The following is a 22,354-nucleotide window of genomic DNA, read 5'->3' as shown; positions in this document are numbered from 1 at the left end:
CAGTCAGTCATACATATGCCATCCTCCATAAACATTTAATATGCCCCATTCTCTACCCAAACCGACCCATCATGTCCAGCATCTTGCCTTCTCCACCTCAGCTTAGACTCCTTCCCAAGTTGGTCTCATCCCCTTTCCCAATCAAGGAATTCCCTGCCCTCCAGCCTGGGCCCTAAAGTCCTGGCTCAGAGATCCATATGCCTAGTTTCAGGGAAGGAAGGTGGGCAAGTAGGGCTCTCTTTTTCTAAAGCTTGAAGTCAATACACATTCCCAGTTGCCCGAATTTCTAGAGTCACAGAGGAAACACCTGACTCCCCAGACCAGGCACGTGGGCCCCCGCACCCTCCACTAGAGGACCCTTCACCTGGACCACCCTTCCCCATCTTTGCCTTGTTAACACCTTTTCAAAACCCTTTGAGGTCTCAGTTTGAAAGGCACCTTCTTGAGGAGCCCTTCTTGATGCCAGCCTAGATGCCAGCCTCCTGTCAATGGCCTCCAGAGCTGCCCTCCCCCGCCCACGCCACCCCCCCACCCCCCGCCTCGTGCTTCTTTCTCCATCTCCAGCCTCGCCTGAAGTTATTCTGTAATTGCTTGTGTCATCCTGTGATTCAGGCCTGTCACCTCAACTTCACCATGAGCTCAGGGAAGGCAGGATGGTGCCCACTTTGTCTTCTGTACCTGGGACATATTAGGCTCTCAATAAATATGTATGGAATGATGAGCATCCCCGGACACGTCACCACACCTCACCACGTGCAGATGAGGTTGCAGGCTCCACAGTAGGGCCTGAAGGAGCCCTAGCCCCGGGGCAGAGCCGGGTGTCCCGGGGCTCAGACACCAGGCTACAGGAGGGAAGGAGGGAGCAGTAAGATAACAGAGGCCAGGCCGGGCCCTGAGGGGGCATAACAGGTATGGGAGATCTGAAAGACCTGGGCCCAAGAGCAGTTGGGTCAGGAATCCAGACATCCAGGTTTCCAGCCCTGCCTGGGGCTGCTTAAACAACAGCCTCCCCACCTTCCTGCCCACCACACACACAGCCTAGGGGTCACACACGCACACACACAGCCTAGGATGGTGAGAGAGGCCGGTGGAGCTGAGCGAGGGGGCGGGGCCAGGGGCGGGGCAGGCAGGTAGGTGCCCTTTCCTGGAGCTGCCACTCCGGAAGGAAGGTCGGTGCGTACCCAGGGCGATCTGGAGACCGGTCCTCACTGCCCGGCTGCAGAGACCCCAGCATTTCCCTTGCGCTCACTTCCTACCTTTGAAGCTAGCCTTGGACACCTGCTTCTCCTACCTTCCGCGATCCCGACACCTGGAGCTTGCCTTTGACCCCCTACCTCTGCCTTTGAGGTCCCTTCCCCTGGGTGCCCAGGGCACCTGGTTCTGGGCCATGGCCCGGAAGTCGGGCCTGGGGCCCAGGTGGCTGGAGGCTGTGGCCACTGTGCTTTTGCTTGGATTATTCCGGAATGGGATAGGTGAGTGTGGGCGTGGGCGGCCGGGAGCATGGGACAGGAGAGGGTGGGAAGGGGAGGAGGGGAGTGCACTGGGGCCGAGGGTATAACCCTTTTCAGGGGTACGTCCCTTATTCTGGGCTCAAGAACCCCATCTTCAGCCTCACTGGCTCTTGGCCTGTCTCCTCAGCTTTGGTCTCCTGGGGCTGAGGTGAGGGGTGGGGAAGCCTCCAGGAGAAGCAGCAGATTGGGGGGTGGGGGGCCTGGGATCTGAATTCTAGAGGCTTCCCTGCTTACCCCTCCCTCTTTCTCTCTCCCTCCAGGAGCCGTTGCGGCTGAAGGTGAGGCTCACCTGGGAGGAATGGGGAAGGGGAAGGTGAGGGGTGGGGCCAGGGGTTCAGATTTCCATGGAGCATTGGAGCACCTGACCCTCTCTGCAAAGCTGCTTCGTCCACTCCCGTTGTCCCTAGTAGCACTTGAGGTGGCGATGATAGCCTCAATCTTTAAGACAGTGACGGGCAGATAAGTGACTTGCCCAACGGCACACAGCCAGTAAGTGGCTGCGCTGGGATTTGAACTCAGGTCTGAGTCCAAAGGTGGGTTGTTTTGAGGGGAACAAACCAAGGGTTAGTCTCCTTGGCAGTCCCTGCTTCACCATGTACCGCTATGTCTCACGCGGCCAGTCCCCTCACCTCTAAAATGAAGGAATTCCCTGGTGGTCCAGTGGTCAGGACCCTGTGGTTTCACCGTCAAGGGCCCGGTTTGATCCCTGGTTGGGGAACTAGGATCCCACAGACCATGCAGCGCAAGCCAGAATAAAATGAAGTCAATCTGTCTACCTCCTGGGGCTTCTTGAGGAGTCAGGAAGATGAAGGAAGTGAAAGCCCCTTCAGGGCCTGGCATTGCTTGAACTCTTGGTCCCTAAATGGTAGCTATTGTCCTTTTTACGAGGAGATGGGGAGGAGCCTGGCTGGGTGGTTTTCCCTGCACCTGAGAAGGTGACTTTGTGAAGGGCATTTGGGTCCTGCTCCAAACAGTGGCCTTCACAGGGGTGGGGCTGTCCTGGAAATGAAATGAGATGCTCACACCCTGGGATCCAGGCTGTTCTGCTCATTTGTTCAACACATCCAAGACTCCATTTGTGTGCCCAGCAGTGAGGACGTGTGAGTCTGCCCTCGTCTCTGCCCCTAGGGAATGCCCAAGTTGGTTGGTTGAAGTAGATGGTGAGAATGCGAACAGCCCTGTCCAGGAAGCATAGACCCTGGGAGCTCTAAGGCATCACCTATCTCAGCCAGCGGGGTGACGGCAGACTTCAGAGGGGCTGGTATTTGAACCACCACTATAGGCAAATGGAAGTTGTATTCAGTTGCTAAGTTTTGGCCAACTCTTTGCAACCCCATGGACTGCAGCACTCCCGGCTCCTCTATCTACTATCTCCCAGAATTTGCTCAAATTCACGTCCATTGATGTCTAACCATCTCATCCTCTGCTACCCCCTTCTCCTTTTGCCTTCAGTCTTTCCCAGCATCAGGGTCTTTTCCAGTGAGTCAGCTTTTCCCATCAGGGGGCCAAAGTATCACCATTTCACATTTCAAATAGAAGTGGGGATGAGGAAGACTACCTTAGGTGGAGTGATCTGAGTAAGCAAAGGTCCAGAGGTCTAGTGTGTGGCCTGACGTGACAGTGAGTGTCCAGATGGGTGGCGGAGTGGACGGCAGCGCCACGGGAGGTCTGGAATCTCTCTTAAGGGCAGAGTGGAGCCAGGGAAGGATTTAAGCAGTGGTGTGTACTGGCCAGATATGTAAGGAGTAGATCAGATGGAAGACAGGAAGGCCCGAGAGGACAGAAGCTGGGTGAGACCTTTAATGAGCCAGGACAGCAGGTGACTGGTGAGCTGGGGGATGGGGACAAAGCCTGGCGGGCTTCTGTGAACTCACCCCTGAAGCTCCAAACCAGACTTCTGGGCTGTGTCGGGTGAGGAAGTGGTCTGCTGGCTCCAGAGGTCCTGACCCTCTCCCCTTCCTCTCCCAGCAGACTCTTGTGGTATGGTCCCTCAAGGACGCATCACAGGTGGTACCACTGCAGCTCGCGGCCAGTGGCCCTGGCAGGTCAGCATCAACCACCACGGCACCCACGTGTGTGGCGGCTCTCTCGTGTCCGATCAGTGGGTGCTATCGGCTGCTCACTGCTTCCCAAGGTACCCATGGGGTGGGGGGCAGGATGGGGAAGTGGGGCGGGGGTCAAGATTCAAGGATCAGTGTAGGTCAGAGACTGGGGGTTCTTGCGTTGGATCTAGGGGGTATCAATAAAGCCTGTTAAGGATCTGTTAGGAGTGAAGGCCAGAGGTCACACGTCATAGGATAAAACTAGGATGCACAGTGGGACCCAAAAGGTCAGCTGCTCTGCCTTCACCCCTCTGCCTGCAGTGACAACAAGATAGAAGAATACGAGGTCAAGCTGGGCGCCCACCAGCTGGATTACTTCAGCACTGACACCCAGGTCCGCAGGGTGGCCCAGGTCATTTCCCACGAGAAATATTCCCACGAGGGCTCCATGGGGGACATTGCGCTCCTCCAGCTCAGCAGCTCCGTCACCTTCTCCCGCTACATCCGGCCCATCTGCCTCCCCGCAGCCAACGCCTCCTTTCCCAACGGCCTCCAGTGCGTTGTCACTGGCTGGGGCCATGTTGCCCCCTCAGGTGAGGGACAGGGCTGACGTCTAGAGACGCAGAGGGGAGCTGACTCAGGCTAGAAGACCCTGGGTAAGCATCTTTCGCCCCCCACAGTGAGCCTCCAGAACCCCCGGCCACTGCAGCAACTTGAGGTACCGCTGATCAGTCGTGAGACCTGTAACTGCCTGTACAATATCAATGCCAAGCCCGGGGAGCCCCACGTAATCGACCAGGATATGCTGTGTGCTGGCTACGTGAACGGGAGCAAGGACGCCTGCCAGGTAAATGCAGGGGGTCTGGGTGAGTGGGGGAGACGGGTGTGTCTTGGGAGATGAGGGCTTGAGAGGGCTTGGCCTGGATGGTTGGAGGCCTGGGGTCCTGTCCTGACAACTGTTGTGTGATTTTCTTCTCAGGGTGACTCTGGGGGCCCACTTTCCTGCCCAGTGGCAGGCCGCTGGTACCTGGCAGGCATCGTAAGCTGGGGTGATGCCTGTGGGGCCCCTAACAGGCCCGGTGTTTATACCCTGACCTCTGTTTATGCCTCCTGGATTCACTACAAAGTGGCGGAGCTCCAGCCTAAGGTGGTGCCCCAAATGGAGGAGTCCGAGCCCGATGGCCACCTCTGCAGCCACTACAAGGGTTTCAACTCTGCCCCAGCACAGGGCTTGGTGGGACCCATCCTTCTGCTACCACTTGGCCTGACCCTGGGCCTCCTCCACCCACTGCACGAGGACTGAGCTACTCACTCCTGGGAGCTGCTTTGCTTCTGAGACCTCCACATCACACCCAAGGACGGATGCTGTTCCCGTGTTAGGCCCCACCCGGGACACCCTGGGCCCGGGGCCTGACTTGAGTCACTCCCTCCTCCCAGGACCCTGTGGGAGTTCAAGGCACCATCCTGAACTCTGAGCCCACTCTTCTGGATTGTTCTTTGGGACGGTAACCTCCACTCCAGGAGTTTATTGCCTGTGGTACTGGCTAGAACCTCTGGTCACTTCCATCTGCTGTCCACAAGCCTATCTGCTGGGCTCCTATGGAGCCCCCAAGGACCCTCTGCTACGAAAATGGGCCCTGGCTCCCCACCCATTTCTAGAAGACTGGCCAGCTGATGGCTACTGAAGAAGGACTGGCTCAGCACCTCACCTGCTCTGTCTGATGAGCCCCATCACTTCACCTTCTTCCTGTCTTCTGGGCCAGGGCTGCCTCTGAAGTGTGTAAGTCACTTAGTCATGTCCGACTCTTTGCAGCCCCATGGACTGTAGCCCGTCAGGTTCCTCTGTCCATGGGATTCCCCAGGCAAGAACACGGGAGTGAGTGGCCATTTCCCTTCTCCAGGGGATCTTCCTGACCCAGGAATCAACCCTGATCTCCTGCATTGCAGGTGGATTCTTTACCATCTGAGCCACCAGGGAAGCCTGGGGCTGCCTCTGGACAGCAGGTTTTCAAGGATAAAAAAGGCCCAAGTCTTGCCTCATTGGCTGCCATGCCCCCCTTGAGCCCTGACTCCTGGACTCCGGAGGACTGAGCCCCCACCGGAACTGGGCTCCAACATGCATCTGGGGTGGGGGGTCAGAAGGAGTAAAATGTTCTGAGCACAACTGGCTATGTGTATGTGTGTGACATGAAATGAATGAAGCCCATCAGCTGTGGGACACTGGCAGCACTTACTTTATTAAAAAAAGGATGACACACGTCTGTACATATTTACAGGCTGGGGGCAAGGAGGCGTGGGTCCAGGAGCAGAGGCGCAGGCCGCTCACTTCTTGGAGAGTTTGACTTGCTTGTGCTTGGGGGGTGCCCACTTGAGGCAGACGGAGTCCACTGCAGGGAGAAAAGACAGATGAGAGGCAGGACGGCCCCCACCCCGCTCCCCTGACTGGGCCGGTCACCCCAGCTGCTCTGCCCTGGGCCCAGGCCAGGTTTCACCTGCAGATGGGAACAAGGGCAGACTGATTCCTGGGGTGGGGGTAGGGGTGGAGAGGGAAGTCCAGGAATGAGTGGCCTGCCTCAGGCTTGGTCCTGGGAGCTGGTCAGACTGGTTTGGGATCAGGTGACAGCAAAAAGGAGGCCTTGGCTCCTGGAGGTCCTTACACCTATACCCCACCACTCACTCACTCACACACACACACACACCCCCCTAGGGCAGCCTCTTTACCCACCTGTGATGGGTGGTTTCTTATACTGAGCGCTTTTGAGGTGTTCCTCCACCAGCTTGGGTGTGACACAGATCACGTGCTGGCCCTTCCAGTACTTGACCATGTTGAGGGACTGGAGGGTGCTGATGATGTCATTCTGAGTGATGCTCGTCATCTGGCTACACAAACAGATTAGAGCAGATGCTGGAGAGAGGTCTACTTGAGGGATTTGGCTGGGAGGGGCCAAGGAGAGGGGATCACTGGCAGTCAGAGGAGAGTCCTTCCCTATGGGAGGACTTACCTAAGGTCCTTGATGGACAGGGTGCCCCGGAAGTCTCGCAAGATCTCCAGCAGGACCCAGGACCAGTAGCTGCGGTAGCTGAGCTTGCCCAGGTCAGACAGTGGCTTCTCTGGGGAGCCGACCGTGCTCTCCAGCTTCGAGAGCTCATAGCCTGGAGGTGGTGGAAACGAGGAAACTGAGGACCCACCCTACCCTGGCACCCCTCATCACTGTCGCCCTTCCTGCAGGAACCACTCACTGAAAGCAATGAGGAACTTCCCGTAGCCACGGCGCTGGTAGGGGGGCAGCGTCAGGATACAGGCCACATTGTTCCCATCTGGGGACTCCTTCTCCTGCAGGGGTGGGTGGTCAGGGTCTCTGGGGAGACTCAGCCCCTACTCGGGTTCATCCACCCCCCGCCCCCCACCTCCCTCAACCTGGGCTTCCCAGCACCTTTGAGAAGTAGCCGACGATGTGGGCCCCCTGCCTGTCCACCTCCGTCAAGATGTAAAAGACGAACGGCTCCACATCAAAGTATAGCGTCTTATGGTCCAGGAAGAGCTTGGCCAGCAGACATAGGTTCTGACAGTAAATCTGAGGGGTGGGGGTGGGTGGAAGCAGGCTCAGCGGCAGGCAGAACGCCTCCACCTAGCTCCATCAAGGTCTGGGCAGGTACTATCACTCTGCCTGTTCCAAGTGCCAGGCTCCAGAGAGTAGCCAGTGCTAGCCCGGTGAGAAGTGGGAGCCTCACCAGAACGGCCGTGTTTAGCATTGCAAGGAGTCTTAGAGTCAATTTCTAATGGACAGGGAAATGGAAAATTAGATAGGTACAAACACTCAAGGAGGTCACAGCAGAGCCGGGCTAATCACGGCTACTGCTGCTGAGCACTCAAGAGGAGTTTGATCTTTAGAGACACAGACTCTTCTCTTTCAGCTCAGGAAACAGGCTCAGAGGAGACAGTGGCTCGCCCAAGGTCCCCCACCTGCTGAGCGCCAGGGCAGGACTCAAGCTGGTGTGTGAGTTCTGTCTGCTCATAGCCGTGCCCTCAGACCTAGCACATGGCGAAGGGTGAACCTGGGGGGTTGGTAAATGTCTGCAGATGAACAACCCTTGAGCCTGACTCCACAGCCCAAACTATCTACCCCATCGGATGTGCCAGGCCAGAGACCAATGTCAGGAGGGCCAGTGGGACCTTGAGGTTGGCTGCATGGCAGACATCAAGGACACCTTTTACCACCACTCTCACCTGACCCGACAGCTGTGTGAGCCCAGCACCATTGACCCATTTTGCTTAGGAGGAAACTGAGGATCTGTAAGGGTGAGGGACTGCCTGAGGCCTCAAAGCTGTACAGGGTGGAGCTGAAAGAACACCCACGTCTCTGCTCTGTCTCTTTCTGCCCCTCCAACCCCAACCCCCACCCCACTGATGTTCAGGAAGGCAGAACAGGGGGCTCACGTGAGGCTATTTAGCAAGCTATTCATCACAAGGCTGGCAAAAGCCCGTGTTTACTAAGTTCCTGCTCAATTCCAAGAACTGGGCTAAGTACTTGACTTTGCTGTTTCATTTATTCCATTAACAAGTCTCGTAGGTAAATATTAGCATGACTCCTGTCTTAAAGAGGAGAAAACAGGAACAGAAGACCTTAAGCAACTTGTCCAAGGTCAGCAAGGAAGTGACAGGGCGATTTGAAGCCCGGAACCACTCAGAAGCCAGCCCCCTGCATCTTACACTCCGCTGCCCTTGCACGGGAACCGGGGACCCTCGGCGAGACCCTCCTAGACTGAGCAGGCAAAGGCCAAGCTGTCCACGACAGCAAAGCACGCTCCAGAGACCAGACACCGCCCCACTGAAGTCCTTCAGGAACAAGGAACTTGGCGTCAGAGCCAGAGCTCTCGGGCAGGAAACCGCACACAGAGCAGTTCCCACCCAGGAAAAACAAACACCATTTCTTCAGGCAGAAAGAAAATGCAGGTTTGAACAATACCCTGAGGCCAGACAATCTACACTCTGGGTTCCAGAAGCACCTGAGCCTAAGCCACCCCCAGCTACCCCCTCAGAAGCCAAATCCCTCAGGGACAGAAGGGAAACCCAGAAGCTGAGAGTAAATAAGCACCATAGGCAGCTTACTTTGCACAGAACACACGCTGGGTGCCAGGTTAAGCACAAGCCCGCAGGCCGCTTCTCATGCTAAGGCTGGCCTCTGTCCTTTATCGATGGTGAGGATCATCAGGAAGTGCCTAGCGCGTCCCCCATTTCCATGGTAACTCTACCCAAGGGCTCACCTTGTGGTCTTTGCCATCCACTTCATACACAGAGATGTTGCTCTTGCGGTAGATCTCCTTTCCTGGGGGTTGCCGCCACTGGCACTGGCCCTGGGTGGGGGGTGAGAGAGGGGAGGCACAGATGTGGGGTCCCGAGGTTCCCCGCTGGGCACCCCATCCCCCACCCCGTGTGGCTGACAGCAGGCCTCCGCTTCTCTCCACTTCCCCAGTTGGAGACCCTGGGGATCGACCCTTCACCTGTATCAAGTAACTCACCCAACCATCTAAGGAGATGAATCCTTTTACAGATGGAGAAACTGAGGCACAGTAACAGGCCAGGTAACTGGCATGAACATCACACAGCAGGATAATTACAAGTCCAGCTCAGCCTGGCTCTGGAGGGCCAGCAGCCAGGACAAGGTTGTTTCCTAAACCATACACATCTGCCTAAAAATCCACCCTGTGGGAAACACCACCACGCCAGCCAGGTGGCTCCTGTGTGTGGCCAAGCATTCCAACAGTCCAGGAGTCGTGGTCCCATGGCTCGGGGCTGTGCTGACTTCCTCTTTTGCACAGAGGAACCTGGCACTGGACTGGCCTTGCTAAATATGTGGTGAGGGCCAGGGACCCCAGAAAGCCCCCATTCCACAGAAGAGGAACCTGAGGTCTGGGGAGGCTCCAGCCAAGGCAGAGTCAGGCCTGGAAGCCAGGTCTCTCCACCCGGGCCAGCTTTTCCTTGGATCTACAGCTGTGGGCCTGTCTCTCCTTCCCCTGGCCACTCTTTCAGGAAGCCCTAGCCTCAACAACCACCCCCTGCGTGCACCAGACCCAGCCCAGCCTCACCAAGTGGAAGCGGTAGCTCTTCTCGTATTTCATATACTTGAGACAGTACTCGCAGAGCCAGAGCTTGGGCTGTTTCCCATAGTCTTCAGGGAATGGGGAGAAGTACCAGGCGTCGATTTCGTAGTTCCCAATGTGGATCTTGTCCACGTACTTCACCTTGGTAATCTGTGGGCGAGGTGGGAGTGGAGGGAAGGTGGGCTTGGTCGGGGCAAAAGGAGCAACAGGGAAGGGGCAGCTCCGCTTAGGATCCCTCCCCGTACTTACCGCCTCATGTTCCTTCTCCAAGGCTGCTGTTGTGGGATCCATCTCTGCATAGGTCTGAGTGAGAAAGAGCAGTGGATGGAGATGAATAGAAGGGGTCAGGCCACCTCTTCTGTTTTCCAGACCCCATCCCTTAAACTACAATAACTGGAGATCGAGCAAGCTTATTTTACCTGGTTTCGGAGCTGGCTGGTCCAAGTCCCTCTCCCATCTGCCCACCCACCCACCCACCCATCCCAGAGCCCCCTGATGCTCAAATCTGGACTGTTTGCCTAATGAACAGGGCTAGGATCAAAAGGTCTGGCTTGACTCCTTAGGTTGCTAAGAGCTTCGGTGTTTCCAATCGGATCAATCCAGTTCTGCCATAGTTGTTGGGAGACAGAGGAAATAACAGGTCTGGTCTTCTGCGCTCGTATCAGGAACCGGTAGGGACACCCCAGTGTGCCTGGACCTCCTTCCTGCACATGGGACGGCTCCAGAGGCCCCTCCCACAGGCACAGCGGGCCCCAGGTGTCCAGAAAGGAATTTGGCCTTTCCTCCTGCAAACCTGTTCATCCTCCTGGGTTCCTCAACTCACTGGGAAGCATCACCCTTGGGCCAACTGCCCCAGACCAATAATGAGCCTGCTCACCAGGCTCCTCCTCCTCGCTCAGCCTGGCATTCGAATAATGGCCACGTCCTGTCAGTGCTACCTCTTTGTCATCTCTGGAATTGGTTCCTTCTGCCCCACCCCGAATAGCCACTGCCACCATGTCAGGTCTGGACAGCTGGTGACAAGGCCTGGGCATTCCCAGCCCTCTGTCTCAGCTCAACCCTGCTCTGCTGTTGACAGTCCTGTTTCTGGTCTTCACGCCTTTGCGCATGCAGTTCCTCCCAGCCTCCATGTCATTCCCTCTTCTACAGCTGCCAGAAAACGCTTACTCAGCCTGGTACCGAGCATGAGCCAGGCGAGTGCCTGACGGGGCAGAGCGTGGCGAGTGATCACGTGTCATTGTTTTTACTGTGCTCTTTCTGTCTTTGAAGGCCCAGCACCCTTCCCAACCCTATCCAGGAGGCCTGACTGGATTCTTCTGAGCCAGAATACATTCCTTCCCAGGTCAGGAATGCCTTGCTCAACAACAGTACCCACCATCTCCCCCATCTTGGTTTCCCTATTTTCCAAGTCTTTGGAAGGCAGGGATATAACTCACGTGGCAATCATAGCCTGCCCAGGTTCTAGGCCAGAGGCTGCAAAGGGAACCAAGGCCAGCCTGACAAGTGACCCAGGAAAGCCTGGGACCTACACCAGAGAAGACGGCAGCCTTGCCTTGTGGTTCAGAAGGGAGACAGGGGCCAGTGTCTTACCCAGAGCCCTTTCTACCAAGCACTTGGCCGGATGGCCTCATTTAACCCTTTGGCAATGTGGAGACACAATATTCTTACTTCTGCTTTACAGAGAAGTAAACAGGGAGAAATGAGGTCATTCGCTCTTGGGGACTAGCCAGCTGCCATTTGTTCCAAGTACCAAGTGCTCACATCATAGACATTACTCAGCATGAGCCTGAGATGGGAGTGCTCACTATCCACACCGCACAGAAGAAACTGAGGCATGGAGAAGTGGGCTCACAGAACCGGGACCAAGCAGAGTGGGGCATGGGCCTCCGGTCTGTCCAACACCAAAGCTAAACCCCTGCAAAGATGAGGCAAGGGAGCTTTTCCTCCTCATGTGCCTCTTTAAAACACATCTCCCAATTCACAAATCAGTCCTCTTCTGCAAATGGGTTAAAGAACTACAAAAACACTACTTTTCAATAAATGCTGTAATTTATTTAGAATTAAACATTAATGAGGCCCTGGAGAACCTTGCTAATCGTTAACTCACTGATTATTCATTCTTTGGTTAACTTGCTGATTATTCATTCTTTGAGTAATCTGCTGGTTATTCACTCTTTGACCACCACTGGTCCACGGTCATCCACCATGCTGACTGCCAGCTTAGAAAGACATCTTTGAGGCTTAATTTACCAAGGCAACCTGGCTGGGGAGCTGAGCAAACCTTAGACTGTGATGCGGGATAAAGTAGCCTCTAGCCACAAGCAGCTACTTAGATTTAAGTTCATTACATTCAAAATAAAATTCAATTCTCAGTACATTTCAAGTACTCAATAGCCACAAGTGGGTAGTGGCTACTGTATCAGACAACACAGATATAGCACATTTCCATTTCCATCACAGGATGTTCAGTAGGACAGTGCTGCCTTATATGGTGCTTTAGAGACATCTTTCGGGTTTTCTTCTCGCCACATGGCTTGCGGAATCTTAGTTCCCCGACCAGGGGCTGAATCTGGGCCATGGCAGTGAAGACGCCGAGTCCTAACCACTGGACCACCAGGAATCCCCGGTGAGAGATCTTTCTCATTCAAAGCATTTAAAAATAATTTTTTTTTTTTTAAATGACAGCACTGTTAACCAGTTGGCAGTCTGTGTATACACCCATGTATATTTATATGTGAAATAAAAACTTCTCAACTTACCTTTATTAAAGGACAATATACTGATAGTTTGTACTTTATCTTAGTTATTCCATTTTTTAAATTTAAATGACCACAACCCACTGAACTCATCTTGCTACCTACTAATAGCTGTGCCCCACAGTCTGCAAACCATTGCTGCAAAACCCACAATGAGTGCTCAGGATGCAATTGCTGGGTGAAAATACCAAAAATTTGGGTTCCTTAAGAGCTTCATAAAGCCTCTTCTCATCTGCACACTCCATTTCACAAATCAAGAAACTGAGGCTCAAAATGGGAGAAAAGAAACCCTCCAGGGGCAGGCTGGCTTCAAGAAAAGAACCCAAATTTTGCTTCTATTTTTTTTTAGCCCAGAGGCATGAGAGATCTTAGTTCCCCAACCAGGGATTGAACTCACACCCCCTGCATTGGAAGGACAGAGTCTTAACCACTGGACCACTAGGGAAGTCCCCAAATCCAAGCTTTGGAAATAAATGGCAGGAGTTTTTAGGATATTTCCAAGTCAGGGCTAAGGGCTTGTGCCCCAAAGTAGAACAATCCAATTGGCAAATCTAATTCCTGACTGGGTTCCTAAAACTACCTGCACCTCCCTTATAAACTGGGGATATAAAGTTTACCTCACAGAGTTGCTGTGAAATTTCAATGAGATCATGTTCTAGAATACTTTGCCTAATACTGTGGCTCACAAGCCAATAAATGTGCCATTATTACTCTAATTTCAGCCCACCCTTTTATATACTAGCTGTGTGACCTTAGGCAAGTTACTTAACCTCTCTGAGTCTGCTTCCTGCTTTCCTCAAAAAGAATTAATTAGCTCTGTGGCATTAAGTTGTTACAGAGGACCTGATGAGCTTATCCAGGCACAGCACTCAGCACAAGGGTTGGCAACTGCAAGTACCCCTAAATCACTTATTCTCTTCCTTCCCTCGGAACTTGCAGGTCTGTTTGTCAATGTGGCACAGCCAAGAGGGGCATAAAAGCTGCAAGAGGCCTGAGTTCCAGTCCCAGCTGTGTCAGTTCCTTGCTACAAGACTACAGCCAAGCTCTCACCCTCTCTGAGCCTCAGTTTTCTCGTCTGTGAAGAATACCTGGGAAGAGGTAGATAGTCCCCCATATACTGCAGGAGCTTAAGCAATGGGAGCTGCTGTGGGTGTGGCACCAGGACCAAGGTTAGTCAGAGAGGATGCTGAGCCTCCTGGGGCCCCGGGGAAGGGGAGGGACCCAGGGAAGGGGAGGGACCCGGGGAAGGGGAGGGACCCGGGGAAGGGGAAGGCACTGGGGAAGGGAAGGGATCCGGACCTTCTGCACGTGGTTGATCTCATCATGCTTGCGTTTTTGGTTTCGAGTGATCTTGCGCTCCGGCTGCTCGGCCAGCTCACTCAGGTACTTCTCTGAGTTCTTCTGCACAGCATCTTTCACTGTTTTGGTCAGCGCCAGCCGGTTCTTGTCGACCCATTCATCCAATCGCCGGTTAACTGTGAGGATGGGTCATGAAGGTGCTGCCCTTTAGCGTTCTCCCCCAACCCCGCACCCGGACCTGATTACTCACAGCCCACGTAGTGTACATAGAATTCCTCTCGGCCTTCTTGATCGTTCACTCGAGACTGGATCACTTCAGCCGAATCTGTGAAGGGAAAAGGCTAGGATCACTGAGAAAGAAAACGGGGCTGGAATGAGTGACAGAGGAGCAGGTTGCCAGATTCCGAAGCTAACCTCATCTGCTCACCTCTGCCACTCCCTTCAATCACTGTCTTGAGGTGGGCCAGATTGGGGCTCTTATTCTTATACTAGAGACAAGGAAACTGAGGCTTACCTATTTGAAAAGTAGGTATGCTCACTATTTGAAAAGTAATAAGCACATTTAACCGAATTCAAGTCTGGCTCCAAATTCAAGGTCTGTATTACTATACTCAGTCATTCACTTGTTCAGAAGTCATGAGAGCTAGTTGTGGACTCAAACAGCCCCACTTCCTAGCTATATTTAACTGAACAAGTTATTTTGGCTTTCTGAGCCTCAGCGCTTTCATGTGTAAATAAGGATAACAGCGCCCCCCTCAAATGGTAATAAGCTTTCAGTACAGCACCAAATGGCGGACCATTCAACAAATGAGTAAGGCAACCACTGCAAGTCTGGCCCTGAGCTGGGCTGCTGCTGGGTACAGAAGATACACTGATGAATCATGAGCGGTCCTGCCCTCCAGAAGTTCACACTTTGATAGAAGACAGACAATGACAACACAATGGTACATATACCGTAGCTCAGGTATGAAGAAAATGTTGCAGGAATATACAGAAGGGAACGACTCACTCTGCCTGAAGGGAGTCAAGAGTGACATCACAGGGGATATGATGCTAAAAGGATGAGTGGGGCTAGCCAGCAGTAAAAGGCATATGGTCTTAAGAGCGTGGTCTGGTCCGTCAATGGCCTTTGCTAGGGGTGCTAAAAAACAGAGAGGTGACAAAGACGAAGGCCATTCTAAGGTATTTGGGGGTTATTCTGGAAATGACGCAAAAAAATAGAAGGGAGGGGAAGCTCGTTTTTGTGTTCCGGGAGGTCTTCTCCGCTGGCGGCTGTAGGGGATGGATAAGAAGGGGAAGTCACAGACACAAGGGAGACCAGTGAGGAAGCAGGTTAACAAAAAAAGGGAATGAAGCCTAAGACTGGGCAAGGAAGTGGAATGGGGGCTCTAAAACACAGAAGGAAGACTGGCTAAAGCCCAGGCTGTGGGGATTGTAGGCGGCGCCGGGGCAAGTCCAAAAGACCGTGTTCTACCCCTCTCAGGCCCCGCCCCGCCCTTAGGCCCCGCCCCCTGGCCTTGGGCCCCGCCCTCACGCCAGGTGCTATCGGGCCGCCGGCACAGGTATGTTTCTCCGATCTCCACGGTGACTTCAGGCTCGCCGCGCGCCGGGGTCGGCGGAGAGATGCGGCCTGGGGACGGAGCGGTCCCCTCGACCGCCGCATTCTCCCCGGGTCCGGGCTCGCCCTCCCCCGCGACCCCTGAAGTCGCCGCCGCAACCGCCGCAGCTGCTCCCTGTGCCGCCATCGTTGTAGTGGAAGTGACGACAGAATATAGCGCCACGTAGCGCCTTTAGATCCGGGTCAATGAAGCACGGCGGAGTCTGCAGCAAGCTAGAGGGCGGGGTCTGTGACGTGGCAGGAGCTCGTTGGCTAGTGTGACTGTCTCCGCGGCGCCAGGCCAGATTGACGTTGACTGTGCCGGTTACCCTGGAGTTTTCTGTTTGGAATTATGGCTGCACCCTAGAGTTAAAAGAGAGGAGAAAGGCTTTCCTGATGTGATGTCTCAGCTCTATCTTTTTAAGACTTCCGGTGCCTGAGGAAGCCAAGATGTGCCAGTTATCGGGCGGCGCTGCCCCCAGTTTACCACGGCGGAGCCAGAGCAGCCTCCCTGGATGCCTGGCTTTAGGGCGATGAGCCTGAGGTTAACACCCATCCCATGCACTTCCACCAGCCAAATACTGGTCTCCCGTTTTTAAAGACTTAAGAAACTGCGTTCCTTGTTCAGGATGGGAAAAGGAGATCGGATTAGGGAAGCAGGTCCAATAAATCACTCGCACAGAATCAAGCGTTTGTAAAGAAATGACCAAGTTCCCTAAACAGAAAATAGCCAAAGGCCCTGGACATAATGGGCAGCGTCTTGGGCTTAATAAGTGAGGAATTCTGGGTTCTGACCCTACACTGTGAGTGTCCATTCCCAGAATGTCGTTAAATGTTACACTGTATAAACCATATAACCATAAAGATTGAACCATATATTTATCTCTTACGTATATAAAACAAGTGCATGTTGCACAATGCCAGACAGGGTAGGTGCTCAATAAACATTCCCTTTGGCCACTCTGAGTCATACCTGACTTGTAATTTGGCTATTGGGCTTTGAAACAATTCTAAGAGGAGTGGAATGCCCAAGGCCTAAGGATGAGGTTACAGATCAGGAAACATCTAAGTATCTGTGAGCGATGGCAGTGGGAAGAGCTGGTAACTTGGCTTTGGGGAAATAAAGAAGTTTGGAGGAAGTGGTAAATGCCCTTATGGCAGCATATGAAACGGAAGAAATAAGTCAGGCAAGAAAAAAATTTAAAATTAACACTGTAGTACTTGTTCCCTCTCCACCCACCCCTAGAATTATGTTGATGATTCACACAGATCCCACAGAATCATTTTTTGTTGCTTCCTTGTGCTCATATTACCTTTGATGTGCTTTCAGAAGCCAGCACCAGAGGCTTGTTTGGTGAAAAGTCTCTCAAGTTAATGGAACTGTTTTGCTTTCAAAGAGCTGAAAATGGAAGTTCTCAGTCTGGGAGTTTTAAGTACCTGCCCAATCAAATATGGACAATAAACAAATGATCATCCAGCAGAGGAGTCCATCAATGACTGTGCCGCTTACCTCTCTTGCCTGGCCTCCTGCCCTTCCCTTTCCTGCCTCCCCTACTCCCTTCTGGAAGCACTTTCTCAACAAATTGCTTGGATACAAATCTTTGTAAGATGTGCTTCTAGGGAATCCAGGGCTTCCCTGGTGGCTCAGCTGGTAAAGAATCCACCTGCAATGCGGGAGACATGGGTTTGATCCCTGGGTTGAAAAGATCCCCTGGAGACAGGAAAGGCTACCCACTCCAGTATTCTGGCCTGGAGAAGTCCATGGACTATATGGTCCACAAGGTGGCAAAGAGTCAGACATGACTGAACAATTCACTCTAGGGAATCTAACCACCCTTCCTAGCTTCAAACCCTTCCATGGATCCCTGCTACCTCCAGGATAAAACTCACACTTCTTGGGCTGTAATTTCAAGGTCTTTCACCCTGACTACTATCTGCCTCTCCAGCCTCCCCCTCCTCCTCCCCCCAGCACTGCAGCAGCAAGATTTTCAGCCTGGCAAATCACTAGGGTTTCCCACCACCAGATACAATTCCTGTCTCCCCTCAGTCCCCCATTTCCATCACCAGTCCCACCAAGTAGGCTTTAAGCCTTCTTCCTTCCTGGCAAGATGGGTGCTAGGGGGGTCACCACCACCTGCTCCCTGGAGCCCTTTGCCCTCCCTACCCGGGCCCCACTGTCCTCTGGGGCCTGCCAGGGCACAATCCTGTGTGTTCTTTTACTTGGCAATAGCAGGCACGGCTGGCAGACAGTATTTTTAACCTTCCTTACTCAGGTTTAGGCATCAGGTGGCTCAGAAGAGTGCCCAGCTGGGTCACCTTCACCTCTATGACCTGTGACTGCTGGGAAGAATCGGAACTGAGGCCTGAAGCTGGGCCAACCTGGGCCTTCCATATTGTCTGGGAGGCAGAAACATTTGGGAAATGAAATGAATGAGAGGTTTGCACAAACTGCCCGACTCATCCCCACTCCCGTTAAATTTACTGTGCAGGAAACCCAGGGCCAATTCTGTTCCTGGTCTGCCAGGCAGTGAGGATGGTTAAGAGACCAGGACATGAACTAGTTAAACCCAGGGTCCAGGGGACCTGAAAGAGGGCAGAAACAAAGGTTCATCTGCCCTCCCCACACATGGGGCCTGAGAGGGCATTCAAAATGTGAACTTTAATAACAAACAGCAGGTCAAAGTGGGGTTCCCCAGGAACGAGAATGACGGAGCTGGTGCGGGAGACCTCGAGGGTCCCCACTTCCTCCCCTCTAAGGCCTGGAGGCAGGGAAGCAGTGGACCCTATGGAAGAGGGCCGGTGCCTGGCTCCATGTAAGTCCACCTGTTTGGGGCCCTAAGACCCGAGATGCAGCAGTGTGGAGCAGGGTGGTACCCTGCCGGGTCCGGGAGGTCCTGGCAGGGAGTGTGGCCCAGCCTGGGTAGGCCAGCCAGCCTAGGGCTGCGAGGTCAGATGCGGAAGCTTTCTTCCCGGCCATCGATGTGACGGAGCCGTAGGTAGACATCTGTGCCAATGCCCTGCAGCGACTGCAGCCGAAGGGAACCACCGAGGTACTCTGCGTAGGCCCGCGAAGTGGGCAGCCCGAAGCCAAAGCTGGGGGTGGGCGGGGGGACAGGACACAGGCTTCAGAGGCTTGAGTCTCCTGGGCCCTCCCACCCCTCTGTTCTGGCCAGATGGGGCCTCACCCGTGCATGGGTCCTGACTGGCCACCACTGTGCAAGTCCAGGTGGCCAAAGAGGGGGCTGATCCGGGGGTCCTGGGTGCTGGCCTCAGCTGTAGTGAAGTGGTAGTCCATCACCCGATCCAGGTCTTTGTGAGCAATTCCCCCGCCCCGGTCTGAAATCCTGGCAGGATGACGGTAACGGGGGTTTGGCTCAGCTTTGGTGGGGGTTCACTACCTCCCAAGCAGACAGTGAGTGCTAAGTCGGCCTTCCTGTCCCTTCCACCCACCCAAACATGGAATGTGGTCACCTGGACTCTTGGGCCTTGCTTTTTATAAGCTACTTTTCTCCACCCTCACTTCTGCCACTGACTGCTTAAACCTTCTCACAGGACTTGACATTTATTCTCTGCCCAGCACCATATTTCTGACTCTTTCCCTGCTCTGGGCCCCTCAGTTTCTGACAAAGGCAGGCCCCTGGGGCCTGCAATTGGCCCCAGATCAACTCATGTCCAGCTCACGGCAATCTCAGGACCAGAGATTGTCCTGAAACACTAAGTCTCACTAAGCTTGAGGTCATTCAGCAGATCAGAAACAGTGCCCAGAAACCCGCATCCATACCACCCAACTTGCACCCAAGGCAAACCTGATGACGAGATCGATATCATTGTTGGCGATGGTGATGACGACATCTGGGACATTGTAGGGAGTGTCGAGGTGACTCTCCATTGTGGCTCTGTGCAAGGGGCCAAATACCAGTAGGTGGTGGTGCCCCGCCTCACCTCAGTTCCCATCTGCCCCCATCCAATACATCCAGCGGCCCACCTCATGGCGTTCTTGAGCAGCTCAGGTAGGATGTAGTCCAGTGGCATTGGGATGAAGGGGAAACGGGCAGCCACGTGTCCGTTGATGCGGACTCGGGGTGCATTGCCATACTTGTGCTCACACAGGCGTCTGTGGATAGGAGCAAGGGTTCAGATTCCAACCAGTGGGTCTCAACTGGAGCTGATTCTGTCCCCACCCTCCCAAGGACATTTTGCAATCCCTAGCAACATTTTTGTTTGCCACAACTGGGGAATATTACTGGCATCAAGTGAGTAGAAGCCAGGGATCCTTCTGAACATCCTAACAAGCACAGGCCAGCCCCTTACAGAAAAGAATAATCTGGCCCAAAACATGAACAGTACCACAGTTGAGAAATCCTGCCCTGGACCACATCCTGGGCAAGTGCTCAGACCCAGACCTTCCCTGCCCGATGATGTCCATTTCCTTAACCATTCTAGCCTCACCTGGCAAAGTCCACCCACTTTTCAATAATCTTCTTCGGTGACAGGCGAGTGCAGATGATGCCAACAAAGTCGGGCTGGTAGGAGAAAGAAGGTCAGGACCAGAGATCACCTCTACCCACATCTTGGGCAACAAAAGCTTGTAAACTCTAGACTATGGAAGCAGCCCCAGGGCTCTCCCCAGACCCATGGACCAGGTCCCCAGTCCAACGGGGCTCCTGGCTCAGCTCCCTCTGGTCCACTTGACATACTCAGGTCCCGGCGCCCCACCTTGTCCTCATGTAGTGCCAGATGGTGGGTGGCCAACATACGGATCCCAAGCCTTGAAGTCAACGTCTTGTCTAAGAAGTAGCGGACGAGCTTCTCATCCTATAAACAGCAGGCCTCAGAAACCTGGTGCCTTTCCCAGGACCCTACCAGGTCTGGGCCCACATTGTGCTGCCCTCACCTCTATGTACTTCCGGCTCTCACGCAGGCCTTCCGCTAAGAGGGTCACCACGTCCTTGTGGTCATCCAACAGCTGTCGCACCAGCTGGCAGTATCGGGCCTCATCCGCCTGGTCCTTGATCTGCAAGCCACGTAGTCGTGAGCGTGGGTGGTCCAGCCCTGACCTCTCAGCCCCTCACCCTGCCCTGGCCCAGCCCTCACCGGAGGGAAGTCTGTCAGCTTCTGGAAGGCACGGATGTACAGCTCGTGCTGCAAGGAAGAGGTGTTGGAATTCACAAGGATGCTTTGGGCACAGGTAGAGAACAGTCAGCCATGACCACCTATGGGGACTGCCATCCACCCCAGTTCATTGGGTTCCGAACCCATCATGGTCTTTCAAGTCTCCATGAAAGCTTGGGCCGAGTCCTCTAGGACTCAGAAACCTTTAGGCAGGTAGGTCTCTACCACTCTGGTTCCCTCTCCCTATCTGCCCCATGGGTGGTGGGCACACTGACTTAAGGTCCTTTCCTATGCCCCCTTGAGGCCATCTTACCACGTGCAGTATGGTGGGGTTGCAGCCAATGATGAAAGGAAGGCTGCGGAAGCCCTTGATGCGGTGAGCGATCCTCACTGGCAACTCCTGCTGCAAGTAGCGGGCACTTTTCTAGAAGAAAGAGAAGAGGGAAGTTAAGGCCAGGGGCTGGGGGGCTGGGTCAGAGCTCCAGGGCCCAAGAGCAAAACAAGAAGCAGGAAATCTTACCAGGAGGTGACTGCCATCCTGAGAGCGGCCTGAATAGAGCATCATGGTTGGAGTGAGACGGACTGAAGGCTGAAGGGACAGAGGGCCTTTGAGCGTAGTATCTCCAACGCCCTGCCCCCGGCCATATTAGCTTCACCCCTTCCCCGGACACCCACTCCAGCTCCAGACCCAGGCCTCACCGCCCTAGCTGCACACCTTCTCCGCTGCGACGTCAATGGCTGACTGGTTGTAAAAGGAGGTGACGGTCTTAGAGCGCTCCCGTGCCATTTCCACATGGTGGGTATCAGTGGCTGATGTGGAGCGGGCCCGGAGCGAGAGTGCGGGCCCCAAGAGAGGCCGGAGGGGTGGCCCGCCCCGGGGTCCGCTCCCCAGCACCGAAGCCAGTATCATCGTTCTGTTCCTTTGAACTGGACTGGGTGGCCAGTAGGGCTGAGGACCCGATAGACGGAGGCGACCCCAACACTGGGCAAGAAGGATGTGGGTAGGCAGGGACTCTTCTCTGACTTCAGGGGTGAGCACCGGTTGACGATGCTGACCAGCTCAGCCTCCGGGGAGCAGCTCCCATCTACCAAGGCGGGGAAAGGGGTAGTTGTACGGATCTGAATCCAGAAGTGCCCTCTCTCTACGTGAGCACAGGTATAATCAGATTTGACCATCTCTGCCCAACCCCTTCAACCATCTCCCCAAACACACACACACACACAGGGAGAGCCTGGATCACCTTGCTTTCTGGAGTTACTATTCTTCAATCTAAGGCTCTATCTGGTAGCTTGGAGGGGAGGGGATCCTTAGACCAGTCCAGCCCGAAACCTTGCCCCTGATCTCTCGGATCCGCTGCACCTCGTTCAAGGGGCGGGGCTGACCCCTAATCCGGCCCCTTCAGACCCCGACTGGGGTCTGGCCTGCATACGTGTGGCACAAAGAATTGTGCACCGAGGTTTGGCTGCATGGAAGCAGCGGCTCGGGAGTCCCCATCTAGGTCCCTCCCTCCGCAGGGCCACTTGGTTCAGCCCAGATCTCCCCCATATGCTAGATGCTGGTCCCCCCACCCCCGCCCTCCACGCGCGCTCCAACGATCCAGGGCAAAGGCGGAGGGTGCGGTCAAGTGATGCGAAGCCTTAGCGGGCATGGTCTGCGCAGGTCGCTCCCCTTACCGCTGGGCCAGAGCCAGGGCCAGGGTCCGAGCGGTACAGGCCAACAGTCGACCGGGCCGGGCGAGCCTAGCCGCCTGCGCCCTCTGCCGCCGTGACGTCGCGTGGGCTATGGGCGCCCGGTGACTCCTGGGAGTTGTAGTTTGGAGCAGAGGACTCGCACCCTCGCGCCCAGCCCGGAGAAGTTATGTCCCTGCTCCTAGACCCCCCAAATAACCCCAGAGTTACCTAGTCTCTCTGGGAAGCGGGCCCTCGGGAAAGAAA

The 22,354-nt window shown here is 54.5% G+C and overlaps 3 protein-coding genes across 8 annotated transcripts; 1 reads left to right on the top strand and 2 right to left on the bottom strand.

Annotated features, from left to right (window-relative positions):
• The first annotated feature begins 1,116 nt into the window (after positions 1 to 1,116).
• Positions 1,117 to 5,717, top strand: PRSS8 (serine protease 8). 4 transcript variants are annotated; one of them, XM_061401738.1, is made up of 6 exons: positions 1,117 to 1,472; positions 1,772 to 1,789; positions 3,480 to 3,645; positions 3,875 to 4,146; positions 4,234 to 4,400; positions 4,533 to 5,717. In XM_061401738.1, the coding sequence occupies exons 1-6, from the start codon at positions 1,388 to 1,390 to the stop codon at positions 4,854 to 4,856; spliced, it is 1,032 nt and encodes a 343-aa protein (XP_061257722.1). In that variant the 5' UTR covers positions 1,117 to 1,387; the 3' UTR covers positions 4,857 to 5,717. The 4 variants fall into 4 exon arrangements, with proteins under 4 accessions (XP_061257722.1, XP_061257723.1, XP_061257724.1 ...); XM_061401739.1 differs by having other exon boundaries at positions 1,118 to 1,472; positions 3,483 to 3,645; XM_061401740.1 differs by lacking the exon at positions 1,772 to 1,789 and having other exon boundaries at positions 1,118 to 1,472; positions 3,483 to 3,645.
• A 49-nt stretch (positions 5,718 to 5,766) lies between these two features.
• On the bottom strand, positions 5,767 to 17,811 carry KAT8 (lysine acetyltransferase 8). Of its 2 annotated transcripts, XM_061401733.1 has the most exons (12): positions 16,621 to 17,811; positions 15,245 to 15,670; positions 13,961 to 14,035; positions 13,711 to 13,886; positions 9,905 to 9,958; positions 9,641 to 9,805; positions 8,819 to 8,908; positions 6,988 to 7,128; positions 6,794 to 6,887; positions 6,556 to 6,706; positions 6,279 to 6,433; positions 5,767 to 5,940 (listed from the first exon to the last, which is right to left on the bottom strand). In XM_061401733.1, the coding sequence occupies exons 2-12, from the start codon at positions 15,453 to 15,455 to the stop codon at positions 5,876 to 5,878; spliced, it is 1,377 nt and encodes a 458-aa protein (XP_061257717.1). In that variant the 5' UTR covers positions 15,456 to 15,670; positions 16,621 to 17,811; the 3' UTR covers positions 5,767 to 5,875. The 2 variants fall into 2 exon arrangements, with proteins under 2 accessions (XP_061257717.1, XP_061257718.1); XM_061401734.1 differs by lacking the exon at positions 16,621 to 17,811 and having other exon boundaries at positions 15,245 to 16,519.
• Positions 17,812 to 17,947: 136 nt separating this feature from the next.
• On the bottom strand, positions 17,948 to 22,202 carry BCKDK (branched chain keto acid dehydrogenase kinase). Of its 2 annotated transcripts, none has more exons than XM_061401735.1 (12): positions 22,094 to 22,202; positions 21,135 to 21,504; positions 20,940 to 21,008; positions 20,733 to 20,843; positions 20,402 to 20,449; positions 20,202 to 20,321; positions 20,024 to 20,122; positions 19,757 to 19,830; positions 19,293 to 19,421; positions 19,114 to 19,203; positions 18,493 to 18,651; positions 17,948 to 18,400 (listed from the first exon to the last, which is right to left on the bottom strand). In XM_061401735.1, the coding sequence occupies exons 2-12, from the start codon at positions 21,327 to 21,329 to the stop codon at positions 18,256 to 18,258; spliced, it is 1,239 nt and encodes a 412-aa protein (XP_061257719.1). In that variant the 5' UTR covers positions 21,330 to 21,504; positions 22,094 to 22,202; the 3' UTR covers positions 17,948 to 18,255. The 2 variants fall into 2 exon arrangements, with proteins under 2 accessions (XP_061257719.1, XP_061257720.1); XM_061401736.1 differs by lacking the exon at positions 22,094 to 22,202 and adding an exon at positions 21,661 to 21,936.
• Between the last annotated feature and the right edge of the window lie 152 nt (positions 22,203 to 22,354).

Source organism: Bos javanicus, chromosome 25 (genome assembly GCF_032452875.1).
Source record: "Bos javanicus breed banteng chromosome 25, ARS-OSU_banteng_1.0, whole genome shotgun sequence".
NCBI lineage: Eukaryota > Metazoa > Chordata > Mammalia > Artiodactyla > Bovidae > Bos > Bos javanicus.
This window is presented reverse-complemented; position numbering and strand designations above follow the sequence as displayed.

Bases quoted from the DNA above. Each gene is read 5' to 3' on its own strand.
- PRSS8 (XM_061401738.1), top strand. From the start codon at position 1,388: ATGGCCCGGAAGTCGGGCCTGGGGCCCAGGTGGCTGGAGGCTGTGGCC. The intron at 4,147-4,233 runs GTGAGGGACAGG...CGCCCCCCACAG, and splicing joins GGGCCATGTTGCCCCCTCAG to TGAGCCTCCAGAACCCCCGG. The intron at 4,401-4,532 runs GTAAATGCAGGG...TTTTCTTCTCAG, and splicing joins GGAGCAAGGACGCCTGCCAG to GGTGACTCTGGGGGCCCACT.
- BCKDK (XM_061401735.1), bottom strand. From the start codon at position 21,329: ATGATACTGGCTTCGGTGCTGGGGAGCGGACCCCGGGGCGGGCCACCC. The intron at 20,844-20,939 runs GTAAGATTTCCT...TCTTTCTTCTAG, and splicing joins AGGATGGCAGTCACCTCCTG to AAAAGTGCCCGCTACTTGCA. The intron at 19,204-19,292 runs GTGGGCCGCTGG...CCCCTTGCACAG, and splicing joins CTGCTCAAGAACGCCATGAG to AGCCACAATGGAGAGTCACC.
- KAT8 (XM_061401733.1), bottom strand. From the start codon at position 15,455: ATGGCGGCACAGGGAGCAGCTGCGGCGGTTGCGGCGGCGACTTCAGGG. The intron at 14,036-15,244 runs GTGAGGGCGGGG...TTCCCTTCACAG, and splicing joins GCGGCCCGATAGCACCTGGC to ATTCGGCTGAAGTGATCCAG. The intron at 7,129-8,818 runs GTGAGCCCTTGG...CCCACCCCTCAG, and splicing joins TGGATGGCAAAGACCACAAG to ATTTACTGTCAGAACCTATG.